Raw genomic sequence first — 21,675 nt, forward strand, 5'->3', positions numbered from 1 at the left:
ATTATCAGAAAATCCAAATTCATTCTCATGATTACCAGAAAATCCAAATCGATTATCAGAAAATCCAAATCTATTATCAGAAATTTGCATCCACTATCTAGTTCCTTCAGCAATTTTATTCCAGAAGCAAGAATGGATTTGTAAAGAAATGAGAATACATACCTCTGATCGATGAAGTAAGCAAAGCAATCCTCCTCAAATACAGAGACGACGGAGAGAATAGGAAGTGACTGATCGGAGAAGATGATTGATCGCAGAAGAGAATGAGCAACTACTGCTTCAAGCTACTGTCTTGAGCGCTATTATCATTTTTTCAAATTCTCACTACACGCCAAAATCAGTTACACCTCTGCCTTACTTATGGGCTAGTAGCTTACGGGCTTTTAAAGCCCACAATTTCTAAAAAAAAATATATTAGATCAATCAAGCATGCATTTTTCATTCAAATAAATAATATTGTATAGTTAAAGTAATTTTACAATGAAATTATCCACTCTCAAGGTTCTGAAATTAATTTTCAATATGTGGATTTAATGATAAAAAATAAAAAATATATGTGTTCATATTTGTTATGTAACCACCACAAAACACATGTATATATGTAACACACAAAACAAAACACATGTATCCCCAATCTTGTAAAAGTATAAAACTCATGAAAAATGTTTGTCTTCATGAGGAAGTTTATTCATTAATTGATATGATACATTACTAGAAATAGACCCACCCATTTGCGTGGATTCAGTGATATATTTTCAATTTTTATAATTTTGTAAATTATATTATTTTAAATATTTTTATTACAATACTATATGAAGCTTTATTGGTAATAGTACGATTATATAAAAAAAAATAAAAAAATGTTATACGTGATAATGGTATAGATTTAGTGATTTACTACTTATATTAAACATTTTTTTTTTGTTGTTATTATTGTACAACTTAGTAATTCTATAACCATTAGTTATATATATTCTCTTTTACTGCATAAATATATATGCATAACATCTTCTATTTATAAAATGCAAATGTGACATTTTAAATGTGGTTTGTCATTTCTAAATTTATATCTATTATATTTAGATGCAAAAAAGGAGTTATATATATAACTTATTTTATAATATATATTAGTTTCTCTTTAGACCTTTAACTTTGTGAGACTAATTTTGTCACCCAGTTCTGATATTTCTATAATCTATTATTATTATTATTATTATTATTATTATTATTATTATTATTATTATTATTATTATTATTATTATTATTATTATTATTGTTTTTATCTTATAAAATCCATTGTTGTAATTGTGCTCTTTTTACCTATTTTTGATATTTCTTAAATAACTGTTTTATAGTTTTAATAAGTGCATAATGTTTGTATTACTATCAAATGCATTTATACATTTACTTTCATAATTTTTTATATTGTATTTATGCAAATCTAAAATTAAAGGTATACATAATTATATTTTTAGTTTTCTTGTCAATTTTAAATATAATATTAAGCGATATTTTAACATTTTGTTTAGCTTTATTTATAAGCTAATCAACTATTAGTTTAGTTATTTTGTCATAAGTAACATTTTTTATATAAACAAAAAAAACTCGAAAATGTATGACTTTTCAATTTTCATTCTTTCTAATAAAGAAAAAACTTTCATAATATTTTTGAAATACCAAACATATCGATTTTAAGTATGTGATAAGATTCATATATCACTATATATATATATATATATTTTTTTTTTTAAATGAAAAATGTATGACCTTTCAACTTCCATACAATTTTAGAATTACCCAACATACTTATTTTTAATATATCAATTTTAAAACTGAAATATTTCTAAAATTTTAAATATTATCAATCATAACACTTTTTCGCTAAATTCAGATAATATTATTACGTAAAGTAACAATATAGTTTTATACTTTGAACCTGCATATGTATGAACATACACACACAACACCTTAGTAGAATAATAATAATAATAATCCACAACACCATCAATAACCCAACAGAACGTTTGATTTGCTCCAAACGTGTAACATACTTGTCTTCTCCTTGAGTTGCATAACCAGCCCATAAAATCCATATGACCAACCCAACTTATCATTGATCCTCTTGTATTGAACTTACATTCAACACGCTTCCGCTGTGATACTTCACACGGTCAAACGATCCTGAGATGACTAGCAAACCATAAGTTCCACCACTTATGAACCATCCAATCACACATTCTCCACCATGGCTTCTGTAAAGACCCCAAGAACGTCTTCAGTGATTGAAGAACCATATAACCCTCTGCAAAAAATGTGATTCCCTTGCTATAGCTCCTATGATTTACTCATGTGCACTGAGATCAAAATCCTCTGAATTTCCTTGAATCAATTATCAGAAAACCGATTAATCAACTTAGCCTCGAACTTGAAGCTCTTCAATTCACTATGTCGTCAATCTCTACAATAGCTTAGACCATTTTAGAATTGCCCTCTACACACCATGTTTAATAAAACATACCTTGGACACAACCCTTGTCCAATCCTTCTCTAACCACAAAACTTATCACCAACAGATGTTAATCACTTCTGGCGATCTTTATCTTGTCTCATACCAACAGAACCTTGTGATACCCTTGAGCCACGTCCTCAAATCCCCTTACACATCAACTCTAGAACCCTTGACGTCACTCTTAGCTGTAGACACACCTGCAAAACCCGCAGAAACTCCACCAAACAACTTGAACCATGCACCATTCAATATCAGACTTAAACCGAAGTCTCTTCTTCTTAATCATCACATCATACTTGAAGACTCTTCTCTTGAACGTCCATAATGAGTTCTTTCCTTGAGAGCATACTTACAAAAACTCCCCTTTGGTGTAGACAAACGACCTCAAGAGATCTTAGTCGTTATCCTCCAAATGCATCTTCGATTTCTATGCATTTTCGCCCTTTCTAGGACCCTACATTTCCAGAAGCTAACCACTAGCTTAATGTGTTGTGTATCAAGCTAGATACACACCATTCTCGCATCACTAGCACTTGTCCCCATTTCGTTTCTTCCTTCTGAGAATCCCTCTGTAATATCAACAAACTTCAGCCAAAAAATGTAAGAGTCTTCTTACCCTTGGATCTTGAACGTGTTGATTTGCACCATTCTTGACTTCCCTTTCTTTTTAGTAAACAGGACATGTACCCACAGTGGCTTCTGTAGCTTTCCATCTCTTCGTTTGAACTCAACCTCCACGGAAAAATGGCTCCACCAGAACCATAATAACCATTGGATGTTAATTCGTCTCTATAAGCTCAAAACACCTTTCTAAGTTCAGCCACTCTTCACTGTCACATTGCTCCACTGTTACCCAAAAGAACCACCAAGAACAATCCTTTAAAACCTCTGCAGCCTTGTCACCTCTACTTGGAGCCTTCTTCATGATCTAATGATGTAGCAACATTTTTTGACACATCATCAAACCATACCTCAATCTCATACTTCAAATCTTGTATTTTCCTCTAGCAAAACTACCATACACTTCCCTTGTACCGCTGTTCAAAAGAACAGAACACGCCGCCTAACACCCTTTGGCTAGGAAGACTTTCGACTCAAGTAAGTAGTACAGTTAATCGCTTACCATCAGATTCTCCTTCTTGTCACTTGAATAACTGATCAAAAACACAAGAAATACCCTCTGAGAAATCAATGCTCCACCCGAGATGAGATTCCTTGTTCCTTAAGTAACAAGTCACACAAGAGAATTCGTTCTCAAGACAAGTAAATCCGCACACTGCCCAGCTTACTCCAAACAAAATGCTAACCAAAACCCCGCTGCATTCCTTCTGAAAATAGCAGCCTTGTAGCTTCGTCACTTCCTCTGAAGACCCACTTCTGTAGATTCTCTCATTCAAAAGATCAACCGCTACTCACGAAGATGGGCAGTGACGCAGTGTTATCTTGTTATTATCCGCTACCCAAGAAGACCCACTTCGAGACATCTTGTTATTATCCGCTTCAATCATACATATTGAACATTGAACATTGAACATCTTGTTATTATCCGCTACCCAAGAAGATGGGCAGTGACGCAGTGTTATGTACGTCTTCAATCATACATATTGAACATTGTGAAACATCAGATGATATACTTTTTAAAGAAGGAATGACACTAACAAGTTTTTGTAAAGCTGCGGTTGATGGATGACCAAGGCGTTGGTGCCAAAGAATTCCATCAGCCAAAACAGAACCAGAAAAAGAAGAACATGCTGTAGGAAGAGATGCTGAGAGGGATGGCTTCTCTATATCCAAAATGTATAAGTTGTTGAAAAGTTTACCCCTCCCAATCATCAAGCCCCGAGAAAGTTCCTGAATGTAACAACAAGTAGGAAAGAAATGAGAAGAACAAAACAGAGTTTTGACTAAACAACTGACACTTATCAAATTGAATTTAAAATCAGGTACATGCAACACATTATGCAAGATTAATGTTTGAGTGATGCAAATGGTGCCAGTGTGTGTTATAGGAACTCTAGTGCCATTAGGTAAAGTCACAGTTACACTAGATACTGGTATTAAATCCCTAAACATTGCTAAATCTGAACACACATGGCTAGAAGCACCACTGTCTATTATCCAAGCATCATGTGAAAGAATTTTCTGTAAAGAAGATAGAGTATAGTTTTGAAAAGTGAGATTATTATTCTCATACTTAAGACTAGTAGAAGGAAATGAAACAGTACCAGAGGTAGAAGTTTGAGCCATCAAACCGAGTTCAGTAATTGTTGCAGTAGTACCAGAAGTACTTGAAGAAGTCACAGGCTCTTGTGCTAGTACTTGAGCTTGAAACTGTGAAAGAAAATGCTGGAGTTGTTGTGGAGTAAGATCTTGTATGTTGAATGTATTTCCACCATCAGTAACCTGTGGAAAATTCTGTGAAACCATATAGGGATACGTCTGAGAACCAGCTCCAGCATAATAAGGAATAGACTCTGTGTAGATATTAGCAACAACATTCGTCGGAGCCATTTGCATTTGCATTCTTGGCTGAGATGACATCATCCTAGGCTGAAACTGAGGAGTTTGAGTCTGCATTCTAGGTTGAAACTGAGGATTCTGCATCTGCATATTAGTGTTCCTGTAGTTAAAACCAGAAGCATTGACTTTATAGCCAGGAGGATATCCAATTATCTTGTAACATTTCTGCACTGTATGTCCAAGTTTCCCACAATTAGTACACACTGGTTTCTGAGCTGATCTCATCGTATTATAAGCAGCAATATATGCATTCTCTGCATCAACATCTGTAGTTGCCTGAAAAGCCACACTATCCACTCTAGAAGAAGGCTTGATTGATTTTTGTCTCTCATCCTGAGCTAACATATTGAATGCCTCTTCAATATTTGGGATAGGCTTTAACATCAATATATGTCTACGAGTCTGATCATAACTCTCATTCAACCCCATCAAAAATTTAGTAACACGACTTCGTTGCTATAAATTCTCCCATTTAACAGCCGCTTCACATTCACACTTACCACAAGTACAAACCGGAAGATCAACATAATTCTTATGTTCTTCCCAGAGAGTCATCAATTCAGTATAATAAGTAGAAATATCCATAGATCCCTGTTCAAGCTTGCTAAGACGCTGCTCTATATCAAACACACGTGGTGCATCATCTTGCTTAAATCTTGAAAGCAAATTACGCCATATACCTTCAGCAGTACTGATGAAAAGTAAACTTTGTCCAATCTTCTTAGAAACAGAGTTTATCAACCACGTTGTGACAATATCATTACACCTAGACCAAGCACCATAATCTCTATGATCTATAGGCGGTTTCTTTAAAGTTCCATCGATAAAACCTAGTTTATTCCTCACATTTAAAGCCATCCACACAGATCTTCTCCAAGAATGAAATTCAGAAGCCTGAGTAAGTTTATCAGAGACAAGAACAAGACCTGCGTGATCATTGCTGAAGAAAAAATGGATTCTCATACCGATCCACCTGATAGTGATAGTGAGACTGATCTTGATTAGGTCTAATCGTCGAAGCATTCACCGGATTGTCCGTCGAAGATGGAGGTACATAAGATCCCATTCTCAGAGTAAGAAATGAGAAATTACAAAGAAATGTGTGACGAAATTAGGTATAGAAACAAGAAATTCGTCAACACAAAGGTCAAAAACAAAGAGAAACAAAGAACAATTCCGGCGAACAGCTCAAAGAAGCTCAAAAAGAAAAAAGGTAGAATCGTTGAAGAAAATCAATCGGAAAACTCATCGCCGATGAAAGAAGAATGCGGAAGATCAATTAGTTTGCTCTGATACCATATTAAACTCCGATGATCGGAGTATCAAAGACGGCGACGAGAGTAGATCGGAGTTGTAACGGAAGAAACAGACTTTCTTATTCAAGAGAAATCAAAAATGTTTGTTACCAACTCAAAGACTAATTAATCTCTGATTAAGCTTATATATACAATCATAAGATAACCAAACCAACATTTAAACCGGAATAAACCAAGACTCTAATAATTCTCGTCCTCCTATAAAGTCAATGACTATGCAGAGGAGTCTCAGCTGTGTCCCAATTCAAACAAGATTCTCGTCCTCCTACAAAGTCAATGACTATGCAGAGGAGTCTCAGTGCTGCTTCGTCACGTGTCACCTCGAAATGGGTTAAATTGGGTCCATCAGATCTAAGAGATGAAAGGTTTAAAGTTACAACCGTTAATGCTGGTGGTGCTGCCGGAGGAGGTAAAGGTGGGTCGGCGGCTGGTCAGGGCCAGACCAAGAAGCAGTCAGGATTTGTGACATGTGGTGGTGTGGCCATGGATGATCAAATCTTATGAAACAGTCACTCAGGGTTTATCATTACACAGGACATTACTATTTGCTAAATGGAATGAAATGTGAAAAGTGTGGTTAAGTCTTTTGAGTCAACTTGGGGATTCCTAGTTCTAAAGGTGGATTTCAATTTCTTTATTCTTTTCCTAGTTGGGTTTGTTTTATGTTTTAGTATTTATAGAGATGAAGTATCAGACTCAACCAAAGGTAGAAGAAACTAGGATCAACAAGAGCTTTGTTTATTTATTCTCTTTGGTGTTTGATTCTCATATTCTGTTATGTTCTTTCAATTAATAATAATAATAAAAAAAAAGAAGCTTTGTGTGTGATCCTTAAATGTAATCAAATGAATTTTAGTACACACCAAAAAAAAACAAATGAATTTTTAGTTAAGGTCAATAACAGATGCAAACCAAACAACGACTAAATTAGCTGTGTTGCATCGCATTACCTATATATTGTATCTATAACACTTACATGTAAAGAAGTTGACAAGATTTTGTGACTTCAGTGCATATTCCCTCTCAGTGCAGCCACAAAATGAAGACCATTAGAATCGGAGACGCAAAAAGAATCACATATCCCCATTGCCTCTCCTTCTTTTTCCTCCTGCGCTTTGTAATTCGTTTTATCTTTGTCAAAGGCTTCAAAGTAGTCCTGATAACCAGTGTTTCCCTCCATGAAGCTCGACCCCTTAACCTTCAGCATCTCCATTGCCTACAAGTGTGTAAAGAAAAACCCTCACATTTTTAAGGGAAATTGTTTGCCAAAAACCAGAGGATATAATAAGTTATTAAGCCAACATTTTTTTTTTATCATTAGTCACACAATAAGCAAACAAAAAGAGTTGAATTGGCTCTTGTCCGATCATAGTCAGATAGCAAACTCAACTCATCTTGCTTGTTGTCATTTGTTGGTATAGTACTTTTGTGGGTGTTTGAGTTACCTGAAAACTGAACATCAACTGCCTCGCTTTCTTGCTCACTCTCGGATTCGGGTGGGATAGAAGCTTCTCATACATGCGCCTTGCCACAATACTCAACAAGAATACATTTTCTTTTTTTTTTTGACATCACTCAACAAGACTACTTTTGAGGATATTTTAGAACATTCACAAATGAGCCATCAACTTGGTAGGTATAAACAGGGGATGCTTCAAGTATTTTGTGGTTTTCTTGGGGACTTTTGGAGCTTGATAGAGTTTTGGGAGTATGGTTTACAAATACAAATATATACGAGTCTATTACAAAGTCAAATACTCATGGAGAAATACTTGTCAGTTGTCACCCTGTAGTTGCATCAACCGAAATTATAAGGAGAGAAAAACTTACTTTCGAAGTGAATCCTGACAAATAGACCACTGCAAAGCCGCTAGTCCATGAAGCTCACTCTGCACAACTAAACTCGTAACTAGTTAAGGTCACATCTGAAGCAGACTACTCTAGGTGATCTAGGTGGATCAATCGATTAAGATTTCGATAGAGTGACACCCAACAAAGCAATGAAACTAATAATGCAAAATACTGCTGGGTAGATAATGAACAAGTCTCATGCAGTCAAAACAAGCAAGGCATATATAGAAAGGTATTAGTAGACTTACGCATAAACGTAGACATGAACAATAAACCAGATTTGCAGAAATTTCTCCATGACCTTTTCATAGTATGGCAAAGCTTCCTTGAGTCTCCCAGAATCCATAAGCGAGTTCCCCTCGTCTATTGCCTGTTATAATTAAAGTATCACAATCAAGGAAAGAAGTGAATGATGAGCAAAACGATTGTAGCTACCTTGAAACACAGATAGGAGCAGACATGCCTGTAGATAAAGCACATAACCTTTTCTAGTTCTTCTCCACTCAAATCAAATTTTCAACTTTCTAGAAAATGTGGCAACATGCAACTCTAATATTAAAATAAGAGAATCTGCTTGATTGAAGATGAGTCCATGTCAGAGTTTCAGCTGAACCCATATCCTTGCTCTATATGATCTATAAATAGGATTCTAGAGACAGCGACTAGAAATTTATAAAATATAGATTGGAGCATTCTCATTGAGAGCAAAATTACTCGGTAAATGAGAATTTTTTTTGCAATATTACATCCAAATTAACTTCAGCATCAGGTCTGTCCTCAAAAAAGGAAGAACAAAAATGTATTTTTGGAGTACCTTCTCACACTCAAGTTTGAGTTTGGGATCAATATTCAGTCCGATTGATTCCTTGTAGGCTATGAGAAATTTTTTTGTCTGCTTTTCTCTCACAATCCTCTCTTCAGCGGTCTCAACTGAATCCCCCGGTCGGAGTGTCCTTCCACCACCAAACTTAAACAAGAAAAGTATATATCTCAATCCTCATGACTTGAGACCATAGATGTCAACATGAAAGTATAAATTCCAAAACCATTGAAGTTAAGAGTTGATAAACTTCTCATCAGAAGATGCAAATACATACCGCCAAAATTGGCTTCCCACGTATGACCATGAATGGATTAGTTTTAGAGGTTCAAGTTGTTACATGTATTTACTTATCATCTAGCTTAAAACGAGGGATATAAATCCAGCAGCGTTGATAGAATTTTGCAGACCATCAACAAGAATGAATTACTCAAAACAATTCAAAGAACTATCTGTATCTAGCTCACTTCAGAATACTAAGCAAGTTTTAATACCACAACCAACAATCCAGAATGTACTTATTGTTGGACTTATTTTCACTAAAGCCAAATAGGCTTAGTAAAATAAGAAATGGTGAAGAGAAATGGTGGGGTGGGCAAAGCCTAGTATCACTAATGGTGGTGCCTAGTATCACTAATGGTGGTAGGGTGGGCAAAGCCTAAAACCATGGAATGGTGGAGTTTTAATCACTCACTCCCACTCATGATTTGATTAGAATTTGTTGTGGAATTGGTTGAAGGCAACAAAATCCATTCTTCTATAAATGTTGTTTTGTTGTGTTGAAAAAAAAAAAAAAGAGAAACAAACATACGTTTATACACAAAGAGAGCAACAAACATACGTTTATACACAAAGAATCAAATCAAAAATTCCGTCAAATCTCCAAGTTTTTTGAGTAAGTTTTGAGAGTATCGTAGAGTTGTTGTTCGTGTAGAATCGAGTTTCGAGTGCTTGCGAAATCGATTAGTGTGGTTGTATCTTGGGACTCTTGAATCTTAGATTCCCGTCGCACTACGGGTGATTCAAAGAGTTAAGGAAAGAGTTTTATAACTCGCCTCCACTTGTTATTTTCTGGGTTTATGATTTCGTAAATTTCAATCATCTTTCGTAGTGTTGCAATTTTTGCTCCTACACTTATAGCTAGAGGAAAATACACCAACAAGTCATTTTTAATGCATCATATTTCAGAGTAGACTAAATGATACGCGAACTAAATGATAAACCCATGAAACCTTCTGGTACTCCTACTTGTAAATATCGGAAGTAAATGGCTCTATCGACCCTATCTTAACAACATTGGACATGAAACTTCTTTCCCCTTGGGGTTTTTGGAACAACTAATCCAGTTGCATAACACATATCTTTAGATGGGTCAATCACATACTGTCTTAGAGATGTTGCTAGGTCTTGGGAAAACTCACTAAGTAGAAACTTTGGGCTTATACACATCAGAGTTTCCATCTCCTTCTTGCTCGACCTCCTTCACTTTCTCCGCAAATCTTGTTAATTCACCAACACTAAACAAGAAGATAGTCCACCTCAGGTAAGTCTCCTTCAGGAAGATAGTCCCCGCTGGAAGCCCCCTTGTGCTCTTCTTATCAGCAAAGCCAAGCCCCATGAAATCAATGCTGGAGACTTTCAATTCTTTCTTCTTAACATCAATATCTTCAACAACCTTAATTGTTGATCTAACAAAACGTTGCTCTGTATTACCTGAAATCCGTCAGAATCAACATCATGTTTTGATCGACAAGCACTTGAATGCTTAACAGTAATACAGCTAAAGTCAAAGGCTTTACTCCTAAATCTAATCAAAACCAATCTTTTCAAGGAACAGGCCACGAAATACACATGAATGATGAGGTGATACTAAAGCCTATTGGAAAAGAAATGTTGCAGCCACGAGTCTGTGAAACCTGAAAACATGAAAGAAAATAACAAAGCAAAGTTCACAATCTACTTATCATCTGTTTCTTCAACACTATCATGTCTTTTTTGGAACTTACGTCAAAGAGTTTTCATTGTAAAAAACTGTTTGGTTACAAACTTGTACTAAACTAATGACAATTATAAAATCATCAAATAGTTAACCATAGTTCCTAGCTATAATAATTGTAAATTAAAGTCCCAAATTGGGCAAGACAATTCCTTAAAGGCAGAAGAGGGAAGATGAGATGGATCATCTTAAGAGCACCAACTAGTTGCCATGATTTTAAACTAAAATCTTTGAATTATGGTGGTTCTCAAAACAAAATCTTAACTTATATAAATAAGAATAAGCAAATATAAAATGAAAAGCCCTAAAAAACTTATAACTTCATGTTAATATGGACATGAAGCTATCATAATGATCTGAGACCGTCATAGTAAGGTAACTGAATTCCTTAAGAACGGAAATAGGCAGTCCTTCAATTATGACATTTCTGATGCGTTCCATCTTCAAGTTTTAAAAGAAAAGACAAAACGGATCAGACAGTTTTTTTGAAACCAGACAAATCTCGCCGGCATAAAAGTAGGTCATGACGTCTAAGTCAAGGCAAGCAGCAGATTCGGGCAAGCGATATATGTTCATGAACCATTCCTCTTTCTTAGCATCTTTTAGAACCCACATTCTAAAACTACCACGACGAGGTTTCTCGACAACAGCAATTTTCCCCCAAAAGTTAATAAGAGTTTTATCCGTAAAATCGCTTTTAAACTCATTATTAAGCTTCTCAAACACTGGTCCTTTAATGATGTTGAAGGTTTCAAGCCTAACATCAAAACTCACAACTATAGAGAATTTGTTGTACGTCCTAATAGCCCCATAGTAAAGGGTTCCGTTGATACATAGCCCCGAGGTCTGAGCATGGTGAAGATAGCCAAACCATGGAACCTCTCTCCAAACTCCATCTCTTCCCAATACCACAACACTGTGATACAATTGCATTCGCATATCATTAATGGCGAGCACTTTGTATTGATCTTCAACAGGATCATAACCAAAATAGTAAACGGTAGATTTACAAAATAAACCTGCAATACTGATTTGAGGAAAAATATATTGCTGGCTTGTGCTAGGGTTATATATCTCCACCTCAAATCTACTTCCAATGCAGATCAAGCCCCGAACCGAATTATACACCTTTCTATCTTCAACTTTGAGCAGTTTCATATCTATATCTCTAGAAGGTATACGACATGAAGAAGAGGGATACAACGATGTTTTAAGGTTAGGACATAAGACCAACGTAAGCAGGTTTTCGTAAATGGTACCGAAAGGGGCGAGGAAAGTGATGAGGAGGCTAGGAGGAGCTGAGGAAGCAGTAATAGTCGTTATGTGTTTGTTTTGGAAATATTGGCTGGTGATGATAGAGGACCAAAGCTTGGAGACACATCGAAATCTAAGTAAAGACTTCACAGGCAATCTTAAAAGTATATTGATCTTGATATCGATAGGAATGTAGATACGTTTCGGATTCGGATTTGGACAAGAGATTGACATTCTGCTGGTGGGCACTCGCTTAAACCTTGTTCTGTTCCCTTTCTTCTGGCGGATGCGCAATAGCGGAAAACACAACCTAACTGTCTTCGTCAAGCTTTTGTTTCTCTACAAAACCCTAACTTAACCTATTTATTTTGTTTTTCATTTTAGGAATATTTTTACATATTTTTTACTTCATTTTCCTTGGGTAATAATTATTAAATTCAAATTTTACATAAACTTTTAGTTAAGACCTCCCAAAATCTATCCTCAAGCACGAAGCCCTAATTTATGGCTGTGTGTACGTAATTTCTAAGAGAGAAAGTGATTCAAGCCCTAAGTTATCCGTATGAGTTCTTCTTCCAGAAATTTGATCAGCAATTTGCCAAATGAGATTCTTACCAAAATTCTGTCTTCACTTGCGACAAAAGTGGTTGCCTCCACACAGATTCTGTCCAAGAGGTGGAAGAATCTGCTAGGTCTTGTAGACACCCTTTGGTTTTATGATTCCATGGTTGTGTATCCAAACATAAAGAACAAAAAAGGTGGTTTAGACCGCCTCTGTGATTTCGTAGAGAAGACATTTGCTCTGTCAAGCAATTCTCCCATCAAGAAATTATCTCTGCCTCATCGACCTAGACCTAACCGTCCTCTCCACAGTTGGATTTGGACTGCAATGGAACGTGGTTTATTGGAACTACACTTGCACGCCGGTCAAGACGATAATGATGATGCTTATTTTTCCGTTTGATGACGATGATGGTTATTGTGACAGACCAAAGACGGCTATATTTGGTGATGTTACAAATCTAGATGTAGAATCTTCTTATACATTGAGAGTAACAAGAAAAAAGTTAGCAAGTAATGCCACTTTCTGCTCAAGAGATGTCCAAATCTACACACTTTAGTCATCAAGGGTCTTTTGCACAGAGTAACAAACAGAGCAAGGAGGCATTTTCAAACGCTTAGCCAACAAGCTTTGATATGACTTTATAACTGGTATCGCAGCACCTAATGCGGTTCATATTTACACCTTTCTTTTACACAAACCAATCCCACTCCCTTTCTCATCATTCACACAAAGTAGCCGGTCAAGCAAAAAGCTCTCATAAACAAAGTCCCAAAAGATAAAACTCTCATACATCACTTTCCTGTTTCTTTCTTAACTTCATTGTTTGTCCAGACTACTTGCTCCAGAGAATTAGAGAGCTTCTTATAGAACTGCAAACACACCATCACCTCTGCTTAGCTCATTAAACCGGTTACTTACCCTATGATATAGTCGAAACCAAACTATGGACTTACCTTGTGGAATTCGAGAGTGTCCCCTTTCGACTTCGATACTTGAACCATATGAAGACTTGGCGCTACTTGGAATATCTGCTTGTCACACCAAAGAAATAAAAACACACTGATTCAAAAACTGATAAACCATAACCAACACTTTCTTGAATGTCCAGTTTCATATAGCATACCTCCGTCGCTACATTGAGATTCCCTTTTCTCCCGGCCTTCACATTCTCAAGCCTCATCTGATTTCAAGTAATGTACCATGTCTTAGTTATTGATTCATTTCAATTTCATTCCATTTCCAGAGGTTTCACTAACCTTGTAGTTCTTCTTTTGCACATCAAAACCGAGAGGCTTTGCAGCTTCTTCTATCTTCTCGATGATCTCATTCGCGCCTCCTCTTAGTGTTATCCTTGTTTCCCTCTTAAATTCCTGTTTTTTAAAGAAATTATTTCATCAACAGATTACAAAAAAAAAGAATGCCAGTTTTATTTATAGGAATAAAATCATGCACAAAAACACAAACCTGTTCTGGATCAAACAGATTCTCTAGGTTAAGTCCTCTTGACATTGAGATGATCTCAAAAGCGTTGATTGCCGCTGGCTGTTCTTCTTTCTTCTCAGTAACAAGATGTTCCTGTACACGATCATCACATGCGTTAAGTGATGCTCTTCTTAAGAAAAATGAAAAAGAAGAAGAAAAACTATCCACACCTCAGAGTCCTTGAAAACAGCATCAATATCATCCATGTTTGAATAATCTTTCTCCTCGAAAACTGGAGGCTTGTAATCTTTCTTGAACCATTCGTCTTCGAAGACCTCTTGTGGTGTTACACGCTGACACAAAAACCACATCAACTCAGTTTCTTGATTACGTTGCATAAGCAACAGAAATTCTGAAAAATTCCTCAGGTATTAAAAAGACATGTTTATTTGATTAGTCTGTTTAACCACATCTACTATCCTTTGAACTCAGCTAATTGAGGATTCGTCTTAGATTTTTCCCAAAAAGAAACATAAAACGTGCAATGAAATGAAAGATGAAGCAGATAGAGTTGTACATTTTAATATGTATAACACAGTTCCCCAACCTTTTTTCTCCAGCCCGTTTGTGCTGGAAAAATGGAAAACATGGTTGAGTACCACAATAAATCATGGTGCAAAGGAAGGAATATATAGCTCATTACTCAACTCAAGTTTCTTTTAAAGGTCATAAAGTTCATGTTTGTGTGAAAATTCTTAGCAATGGAAATGCCTTATATTGGTATGAGCATGTTAAATTACTTACGGTCATCGGATTCGGATCTAAGATTCGAGTGATGAGTTTCATGGCGCCAAGTGAGAGCCATGGAGGACAATTGAATTCACCAGATGAAATCTGCACAAAAGGAAAAATGTCAAAAGGGAGATATAAAAATCCAGAAACAAGGATTGTTGGAAGATTCTATCTAAAAGAGAGAATTTTTAAAAAGAGTTGTTGCTCACTTTTTTATAAAGATTCATTAGATTAGAATCATCAAAAGGTAAGTAACCTGCAAGCAGAACATAGAGTATAACACCGCATGACCACATGTCCGCTGTTGCTCCATCATAGCCTCTATCATTGAGGACCTAAAAAGCACAAAGATAAGAGATAGGTTATAAACGCTCTCAAAGCATAAAACAAAGGATAATATCATCATTAGATATAAGGTATAGGCAGACCTCAGGAGCAACGTAGTTCGGAGTTCCACACGATGTATGAAGGAGTCCATCATCCTGATATCCCCAATCATATAAACCATGTTTAAGAATAAATATGGATAAAATTTTCGACAACAATATCCGTAAATTCTTGGGATAAAGATGAAATCATTTCTTGGAAAAATAAAGAATATCTGAAACTATAAAAACAGATGGTCATTACCCTGACTTGTTGGGACAAAGCACTTAATCCAAAATCTGAGATCTTGAGGTTTCCATAGGCATCCAATAGTAAATTTTCAGGCTGACAAAACACATAACAATAGTCAATTGTTGCACATAACATATACATAGGTAACTTCTCTATCTATATACCATCCTTTTATCGAGATTTCGGTGGTTTGTTGGGAAGAGCTCTATGATCACAATCCTAAAGGCTTTGTAATTACAGTCCTACCATTTATAAAACCATTTATGTTCGTATCAAGTACCTTAAGGTCTCTATGGTAGACACCTCTGCTATGACAGTAATCCACAGCATGTATAAGCTGTTGGAAATATCTCCGCGCCTCATTTTCTTTCATCCGCCCGTCATTTACCTTCATTCATATGTTATACACAATCAGATTTCAACAGTAATGTGACATTACAAAATCACAACCATTTATAATTGTGGTAACTAACTTACAATCTTATCAAAGAGTTCTCCTCCTGTAACATACTCCAAGACGATAAATATTTTCGTCTTACTTGCCATCACCTGCAACAACAACCAGTACAATTTCGACGTAAAATTAGTAACTTCCAATTACATAATCAAATAAAACATTTAACTAAAAAAGTGTTAATTACCTCATACAATTGAACAACATTGGGATGCTTAATCAACTTCATAGTAGCTATCTCTCTTCTGATCTGTACAATTCAATAAAAAGACTAAGCAAGATCAAAATCAACCGATAAAAAAAGCGCAATGCGAAAGCAGAGTATCCATAATTCAATAACAACAAACAAAAACCTGTTCAGCCATTTTATGCTTGAGAACTTTCTCTTTATCAAGAATCTTGAGAGCAACAGGTTCTCCAGTTTCAGAGTTTCTAGCAAACTTAACTTTAGCAAAAGTTCCTTCTCCAATTGTTCTTCCAACTTCATATTTACCTACTCTACGTTTCACTTGCTGCCTCCGATTCATTCCTTAACCACACCACATACAAAGACTACTCCAAAACTTAGAACAAAGGAGGAAACTTCAGAGGATTTGATTAGAAGAAGCAAGACAGAGAATATCTCAATCTGTATATATAATATATTAGTACTTTATTTAAAAAGCAGAAAAGAACCTTAATTTGATTGTTGCAGATCAACACAGAGAAAAGATCTGATAGCTACACAGAGATTGAGAGAAAGAGAGAGATTCAAAATGGCCTTTGAAAGAGACGAAGAGGCAGAGGTCGTGATAAACGATGAAGATGAAGAAGAAGGTTTTATTGATTTATTAAATTTTGGGAAAGAATCGTTTTTGGTGTAGTTACAGTTTTGCTTTAAGGAGTTACAGTAGAAGACAAAGATCCTTAGAACACAAAGAAACAAAGATTTTAATTGCTGTCTTTGGTCTTTTTTGAGGTTCGTATAAATTTTAATCATTAAAACAAAAAAAATAAGATGAACTCAATTCGGATCTGTTTTCTCTTTTCTTTTATTTTATTTTTGATATTAAATTTCTTTTTAATTCTGACATGATGAATTATTTTTGTCAAACAATTCTGAAATAATGAGGATATTAGTAATTTTTATAGATTAAAGAATTGCGGCGAATTTTGTTGTGACTACTAGTAAAGAATTTTTTTTGTGATGAATGTTTGTGTATTGACTTACTTACTGATAGTGACAATAATAAACTAATTTTAGTTTTCTTTAGGTGACAAAATTAAATAAACTATTTCTAAAATTATTTTTTCCAATTTAACTACTATAAAACTAATCAACTAGATATTTTTTCTACAAAACTTTGGGATAAATAAAAGAGTGAGTTAAAAATATTTACATGGAAGAAGAAGAAATTAAGAATTTATACATACAAATAAGATATTTAGTTCTCTTTTTCCATGCAAATTATATATGACAAAACTACCCCTACACAAAGATACGACAAAAAAATAACGTATTATCGGAGTAATATCGTTAGCAAAACATGGATGGAGGTTTGATGGATGGATGAAAGACTTAGATAAAAACCTACATAACATGTTAGCAAATAACGTATTATCGGAGTAATATCGTTAGCAAAACATGGATGGAGGTTTGATGGATGGATGAAAGACTTAGATAAAAACCTACATAACATGTTAATAATATACTTAACGAGATAAATAGATTTTTAGTTATCGAACCAACGATTAAATTTCAAAACTTGGATTATATATGCGAAGACGGTAATCATATAGAGAATAATACATGCATTGGGAGAGTTAGCAACTAACGTGTTATCGGAGGGTAATATCGTTAGCGAAACATTGCTAGTGGTTTGATGGATGGATAAAAAGACTTAGATAACCACCTACTTAACATGGTAACAACACACTTAACAATACCCGTTACATGTAGCATCGTCTTCAAGACCAAATAAAGTATGGGTAAATTTGCTAAATAGACAGTTTTTTTTTATGTAATTGTAAATATGGGTCATTTACTATTCAAAATTAGGAAAATAACCTACGTGTGATGTCCCACACTGTTTTGATGTCTTTTAAAGCCTCACTAAACTAACAAATTTACTGTAATGCCATTCTCTTTCTTATTTTCCCCAAATCTTGAAAATTTGATTTCAATCACATATTTTCAGTCCAAAAAAATATAACAATATGATTTTAATCTTTAATATTATTTTGTGAATCTATAGAGATCAATTTTGTTATATTTTGCGTACCGTTCAATATTTATGTACTCCATATTTAGACCATGCAGTGTGTACGTACCCTAAGATCTGGTATACAAAAATTAGTGATGTTTATAAATTTAGGTGTACACGAATTAGTGTGATTTACAAATCTATATGTACATGAATCAGTATACGAAAATTTATATATATGAGAAAAATGTGTAAGAGATGGTGTATAAAAATTACTATTGTTTACAAATTCTAGGTATACAAAAATTAGGTGTACAAAAAAAAAATGTGAAAGGGTAAAACGAGAATAAATAGTGTACGAGATACATATAAAATGGTGTACGAAGCAGTACTATACAAACGATGGTGTACGACACGGTGGTGTACAAGCGATGGTGTACAAGCGATGGAAAACACTTATCTTTCTATAAGGGCAATTTCGTCATCTTCACTTTCTGTATTAGTGTAACAGTAAATATGGTTTATTTTCCAAATTGTAAATACTGAATGGTCTTGTTTTCTAATATCTTTTAGAAAATTGTGCATAACGCCAATAACGCCATAAAGTATTGTAGAACGAAATTTTTTTCCCAAATAAAGCTTTTGTTACTCTCTCTCTCTCTCTCTCTCTCTCTCTCTCTCTCTCTCTCTCTCTCTCTCTCTCTCTCTCTCTCTCTCTCTACCTCTTTCTCTTCCGTTTCCACTCCGATCTCGTATTAGTCCCACTCGATATCTACCTTTTCGATGCTCTCCTCTCTTTTTCTCTCTTCCTTCTTCAATCGTTTGCTTCTCCACTCAAAATCCCTCCTCCAATTACGACCGCGAAGAAGTCTGGTGGCTCCGAAGAGCAGAGATGGATTCGCGAGGAGCAACGATGGCTTCGTGAAAAATAAAAATAATTTTGACGTGTTTTCCCAAATAAATATCACACCAATTAAAGATCTCACTATTACCCTACGAATGTCCAAAAACAGCTATAGGGGTAAAGGAGACTAATCCACGTGAACAGAGTGGGCCCAACAGTAGCTTTTTCTGTCAGTTAATTTTTCTGAGTATAGATCGTGCAATTTCCCTAAATAAAACTTGTATAAAATAAATTGTGCATTATGTAAAGAGTATACAACAAATGTCAACAATATAAACACATAAGATGATGAGAATCATATTGTGGAGTTTACTATGAGTGAAATGGTTATTTTCATAATTTCCGTGTTGGAAGATAAATTTAAAACAACAAAAGATTGGAGAAAAATCCTTAATTTAAACATTGAATTAGATCTAGTGTAGAAAACAAAAATAAAAGAATTACTGTATAAATTAAGTGAAATAAAAATTAATATAAAGTTAATCAGTGGCAACTGGCCCACTGGCTAGTGTGTAACAGCAGCCAAAGATCCTAGAAAGATCGACACATTAAAAGCTAATTAAATTATTCGAACCTAATTTTTCTTGTTCAGATTTGTTTTAACTTTTAATTATGGAAAATATCAATGGACTAGAATTTAACCTGCGGTACACCGCGGAATTATATTTTTTAAAAAAATGTAATGTTATTTTTTAAAAAATTAACTGAAAATATATCATATTAATTTGTATTTTTAAATGTAGATATCTATCTATGTATTATTTAGTGTATGATTACTATTGTTTAGGTTTCAACTTTTGAAGTATAGATTCGAAACCATACTTTTTTTAAGTAACGATGTATGGTAGATTTTAAAATTTTGAATATTTTACTCCGCAGTATACCGTGGGTCGATTTTTTATAACTAAAATTTTTAAATTTCAAGTTATATTTGTTTTGTTAATATTGTATATTTTGTTTTGTATTTAAGGTTGTATAATTGTATTTTGATTGTTAATTTTAGGATTTCATCCGTGATAAACTGTTCTTTATTAATATCGATCCAAACCCGTCATCCCATATAAACCCATCTATATTATCCCGTTAGCTAAGTTATTAGTGTTATAAAATCCAAAAAAAATAAATTTTATTATTATAAAATCCAATAATTTTAGGAACTCACCTGTGGTATACCGTTCCTTGAATGATTTTAAATTTATACTACTAATATATATTTTAAATTTATCATATAAAGTATATGATTTCAACTTTTTGTACTTTTTTTATTATTTAAATACAGCAACGGCTTAAATGATGATATATATAGTTCTTGTTCATGTATGTATATATGATTTTTCTATGTGAATATTTTGATTATTATAAATTAGTATTTTTAATTACTATGCAAAATTTTAATATAAATATTTGCTATAAATCGGATTTATGCATATTTTGTAGGGTAAAATTCAGGAAATTGTTTTTGAAGATATATGGAAAGATTGTGTAGAGATTTTTAGAAACAAATTAGGCAAGATATCGTTTGGTTAATATCTTTTATTTAAATTTTATAACTTAATAATAAATGTCAATGGCATAAGTTGTAAATACTTCCCAACTCCAGGATTTATTTGCTAATTATGTTCCAAAAATGTATATATATATATATGCTCAGAGGATTGAAAAATTAGGTGAGTAAAATAGATACTGTTTCTACAGTAATAAAACTAAGGAGATTACTCTACTATCCTTCTTTCTCTCTCTTTTTTTTTAATTTTTTAATTTCTCACATTTATATCTCTCTCTTTTCTTCGTTGCATATTTCCAGCGAAATTGCTCCGGCCAAGAATTCATCCCAGTAAACTTGAAATAACAAAATCTAAATGGAGTGGGTTTTTAATTCCGTGACGGGTAAAGCCAAGGTGGACAGCAGTTTTGGATTCCGGCGGAGTCTATGGTTCAATTTTCGGTTCAATTGTGGTGTCATTCATGTAACAAAAGCAAGATATCATGTGGGTTTGGAGATTCATAATCCAGCGAGCTGTCAGTGGTCATTATTGGAAAAATTTGATGATTAAAGTTTTTTTGGCAAAGTTGGAAGAGGAGATCAGAAAATATGGTGAAGGGTGTCTCGGACTTCGTCCCAGAGAGATAACGTACCCGTTAACCCATAAAACTTTGTTTAGACCGTAAACAATTTGGTTAATCTATTAAACGATCTTTTAGTAATCATTTATTAAGTTTGTATCTTTATGTTTTCTTGTTTAGTAATGTATTAACATGGTACAAAAAATATGTAATTCGCTACAAAAAACTTTATCTTTTTAATAAATTTTGTATCTTGTTAATATTTTATATAACACGTTTATAATTTTTGTATTGTGTTATATGTTAATTTTTCGACATACAATTTACTTTACCATGTTAAATAAATAAATAAATATCTAAATTAATACATAATCATTTGTTAGGTATCTCATTGGTGTCCTAATTTA

At 34.2% G+C, this 21,675-nt stretch overlaps 4 protein-coding genes across 6 annotated transcripts; all 4 read right to left on the reverse strand.

Annotated features, from left to right (window-relative positions):
- Positions 1-1,874: 1,874 nt before the first annotated feature.
- LOC110228907 lies at positions 1,875-6,417 on the reverse strand. The gene is made up of 2 exons (XM_021027213.1): positions 4,735-6,417; positions 1,875-4,360 (listed from the first exon to the last, which is right to left on the reverse strand). Exons 1-2 carry the CDS (start codon positions 5,456-5,458, stop codon positions 4,326-4,328), a joined length of 759 nt encoding a protein of 252 aa, XP_020882872.1. The 5' UTR covers positions 5,459-6,417; the 3' UTR covers positions 1,875-4,325.
- An 891-nt stretch (positions 6,418-7,308) lies between these two features.
- On the reverse strand, positions 7,309-9,450 carry LOC9315097. Of its 2 annotated transcripts, XR_002332656.1 has the most exons (4): positions 9,294-9,450; positions 9,011-9,163; positions 7,791-8,566; positions 7,309-7,561 (listed from the first exon to the last, which is right to left on the reverse strand). XR_002332656.1 is itself a non-coding variant. In XM_021028690.1 (3 exons), exons 1-3 carry the CDS (start codon positions 9,321-9,323, stop codon positions 8,441-8,443), a joined length of 309 nt encoding a protein of 102 aa, XP_020884349.1. In that variant the 5' UTR covers positions 9,324-9,437; the 3' UTR covers positions 7,632-8,440. The 2 variants fall into 2 exon arrangements, 1 of the variants encoding a protein (XP_020884349.1); XM_021028690.1 differs by lacking the exon at positions 7,309-7,561 and having other exon boundaries at positions 7,632-8,566; positions 9,294-9,437.
- A 1,871-nt stretch (positions 9,451-11,321) lies between these two features.
- LOC110229195 (putative F-box protein At3g47150) lies at positions 11,322-12,403 on the reverse strand. Its single transcript, XM_021028691.1, has one exon. It carries the CDS (start codon positions 12,168-12,170, stop codon positions 11,463-11,465), a length of 708 nt encoding a protein of 235 aa, XP_020884350.1. The 5' UTR covers positions 12,171-12,403; the 3' UTR covers positions 11,322-11,462.
- Positions 12,404-13,341: 938 nt separating this feature from the next.
- On the reverse strand, positions 13,342-16,786 carry LOC9315098 (CBL-interacting serine/threonine-protein kinase 3). 2 transcript variants are annotated; one of them, XM_021028692.1, is made up of 14 exons: positions 16,471-16,785; positions 16,305-16,367; positions 16,141-16,212; positions 15,944-16,051; positions 15,676-15,756; positions 15,474-15,527; positions 15,255-15,380; positions 15,058-15,147; positions 14,484-14,606; positions 14,296-14,406; positions 14,088-14,201; positions 13,955-14,011; positions 13,785-13,859; positions 13,342-13,700 (listed from the first exon to the last, which is right to left on the reverse strand). In XM_021028692.1, the coding sequence occupies exons 1-14, from the start codon at positions 16,642-16,644 to the stop codon at positions 13,623-13,625; spliced, it is 1,326 nt and encodes a 441-aa protein (XP_020884351.1). In that variant the 5' UTR covers positions 16,645-16,785; the 3' UTR covers positions 13,342-13,622. The 2 variants fall into 2 exon arrangements, with proteins under 2 accessions (XP_020884351.1, XP_020884352.1); XM_021028693.1 differs by lacking the exons at positions 13,342-13,700; positions 13,785-13,859; positions 13,955-14,011; positions 14,088-14,201; positions 14,296-14,406 and adding an exon at positions 14,831-14,883 and having other exon boundaries at positions 14,516-14,606; positions 16,471-16,786.
- Between the last annotated feature and the right edge of the window lie 4,889 nt (positions 16,787-21,675).

Source organism: Arabidopsis lyrata, assembly GCF_000004255.2.
Source record: "Arabidopsis lyrata subsp. lyrata unplaced genomic scaffold ARALYscaffold_4, whole genome shotgun sequence".
Classification (NCBI taxonomy): Eukaryota; Viridiplantae; Streptophyta; class Magnoliopsida; order Brassicales; family Brassicaceae; genus Arabidopsis; species Arabidopsis lyrata.

Excerpts from the sequence above, each read along its gene's own strand:
- LOC9315098 (XM_021028692.1), bottom strand. The coding sequence starts at position 16,644 with ATGAATCGGAGGCAGCAAGTGAAACGTAGAGTAGGTAAATATGAAGTT. Across the intron at positions 15,381-15,473 it reads CGAACTACGTTGCTCCTGAG|GTCCTCAATGATAGAGGCTA; the intron begins GTCTGCCTATAC and ends TGTGCTTTTTAG. Across the intron at positions 13,701-13,784 it reads ACACTCTCGAATTCCACAAG|TTCTATAAGAAGCTCTCTAA; the intron begins GTAAGTCCATAG and ends GTGTGTTTGCAG.
- LOC110229195 (XM_021028691.1), bottom strand. The coding sequence starts at position 12,170 with ATGAAACTGCTCAAAGTTGAAGATAGAAAGGTGTATAATTCGGTTCGG.
- LOC9315097 (XM_021028690.1), bottom strand. The coding sequence starts at position 9,323 with ATGGTCATACGTGGGAAGCCAATTTTGGCG. Across the intron at positions 9,164-9,293 it reads GTGGGAAGCCAATTTTGGCG|TTTGGTGGTGGAAGGACACT; the intron begins GTATGTATTTGC and ends TTCTTGTTTAAG. Across the intron at positions 8,567-9,010 it reads TCAAACTTGAGTGTGAGAAG|GCAATAGACGAGGGGAACTC; the intron begins GTACTCCAAAAA and ends TAATTATAACAG.
- LOC110228907 (XM_021027213.1), bottom strand. The coding sequence starts at position 5,458 with ATGGGGTTGAATGAGAGTTATGATCAGACTCGTAGACATATATTGATG. Across the intron at positions 4,361-4,734 it reads GGCTCAAACTTCTACCTCTG|GAACTTTCTCGGGGCTTGAT; the intron begins GTACTGTTTCAT and ends TGTTACATTCAG.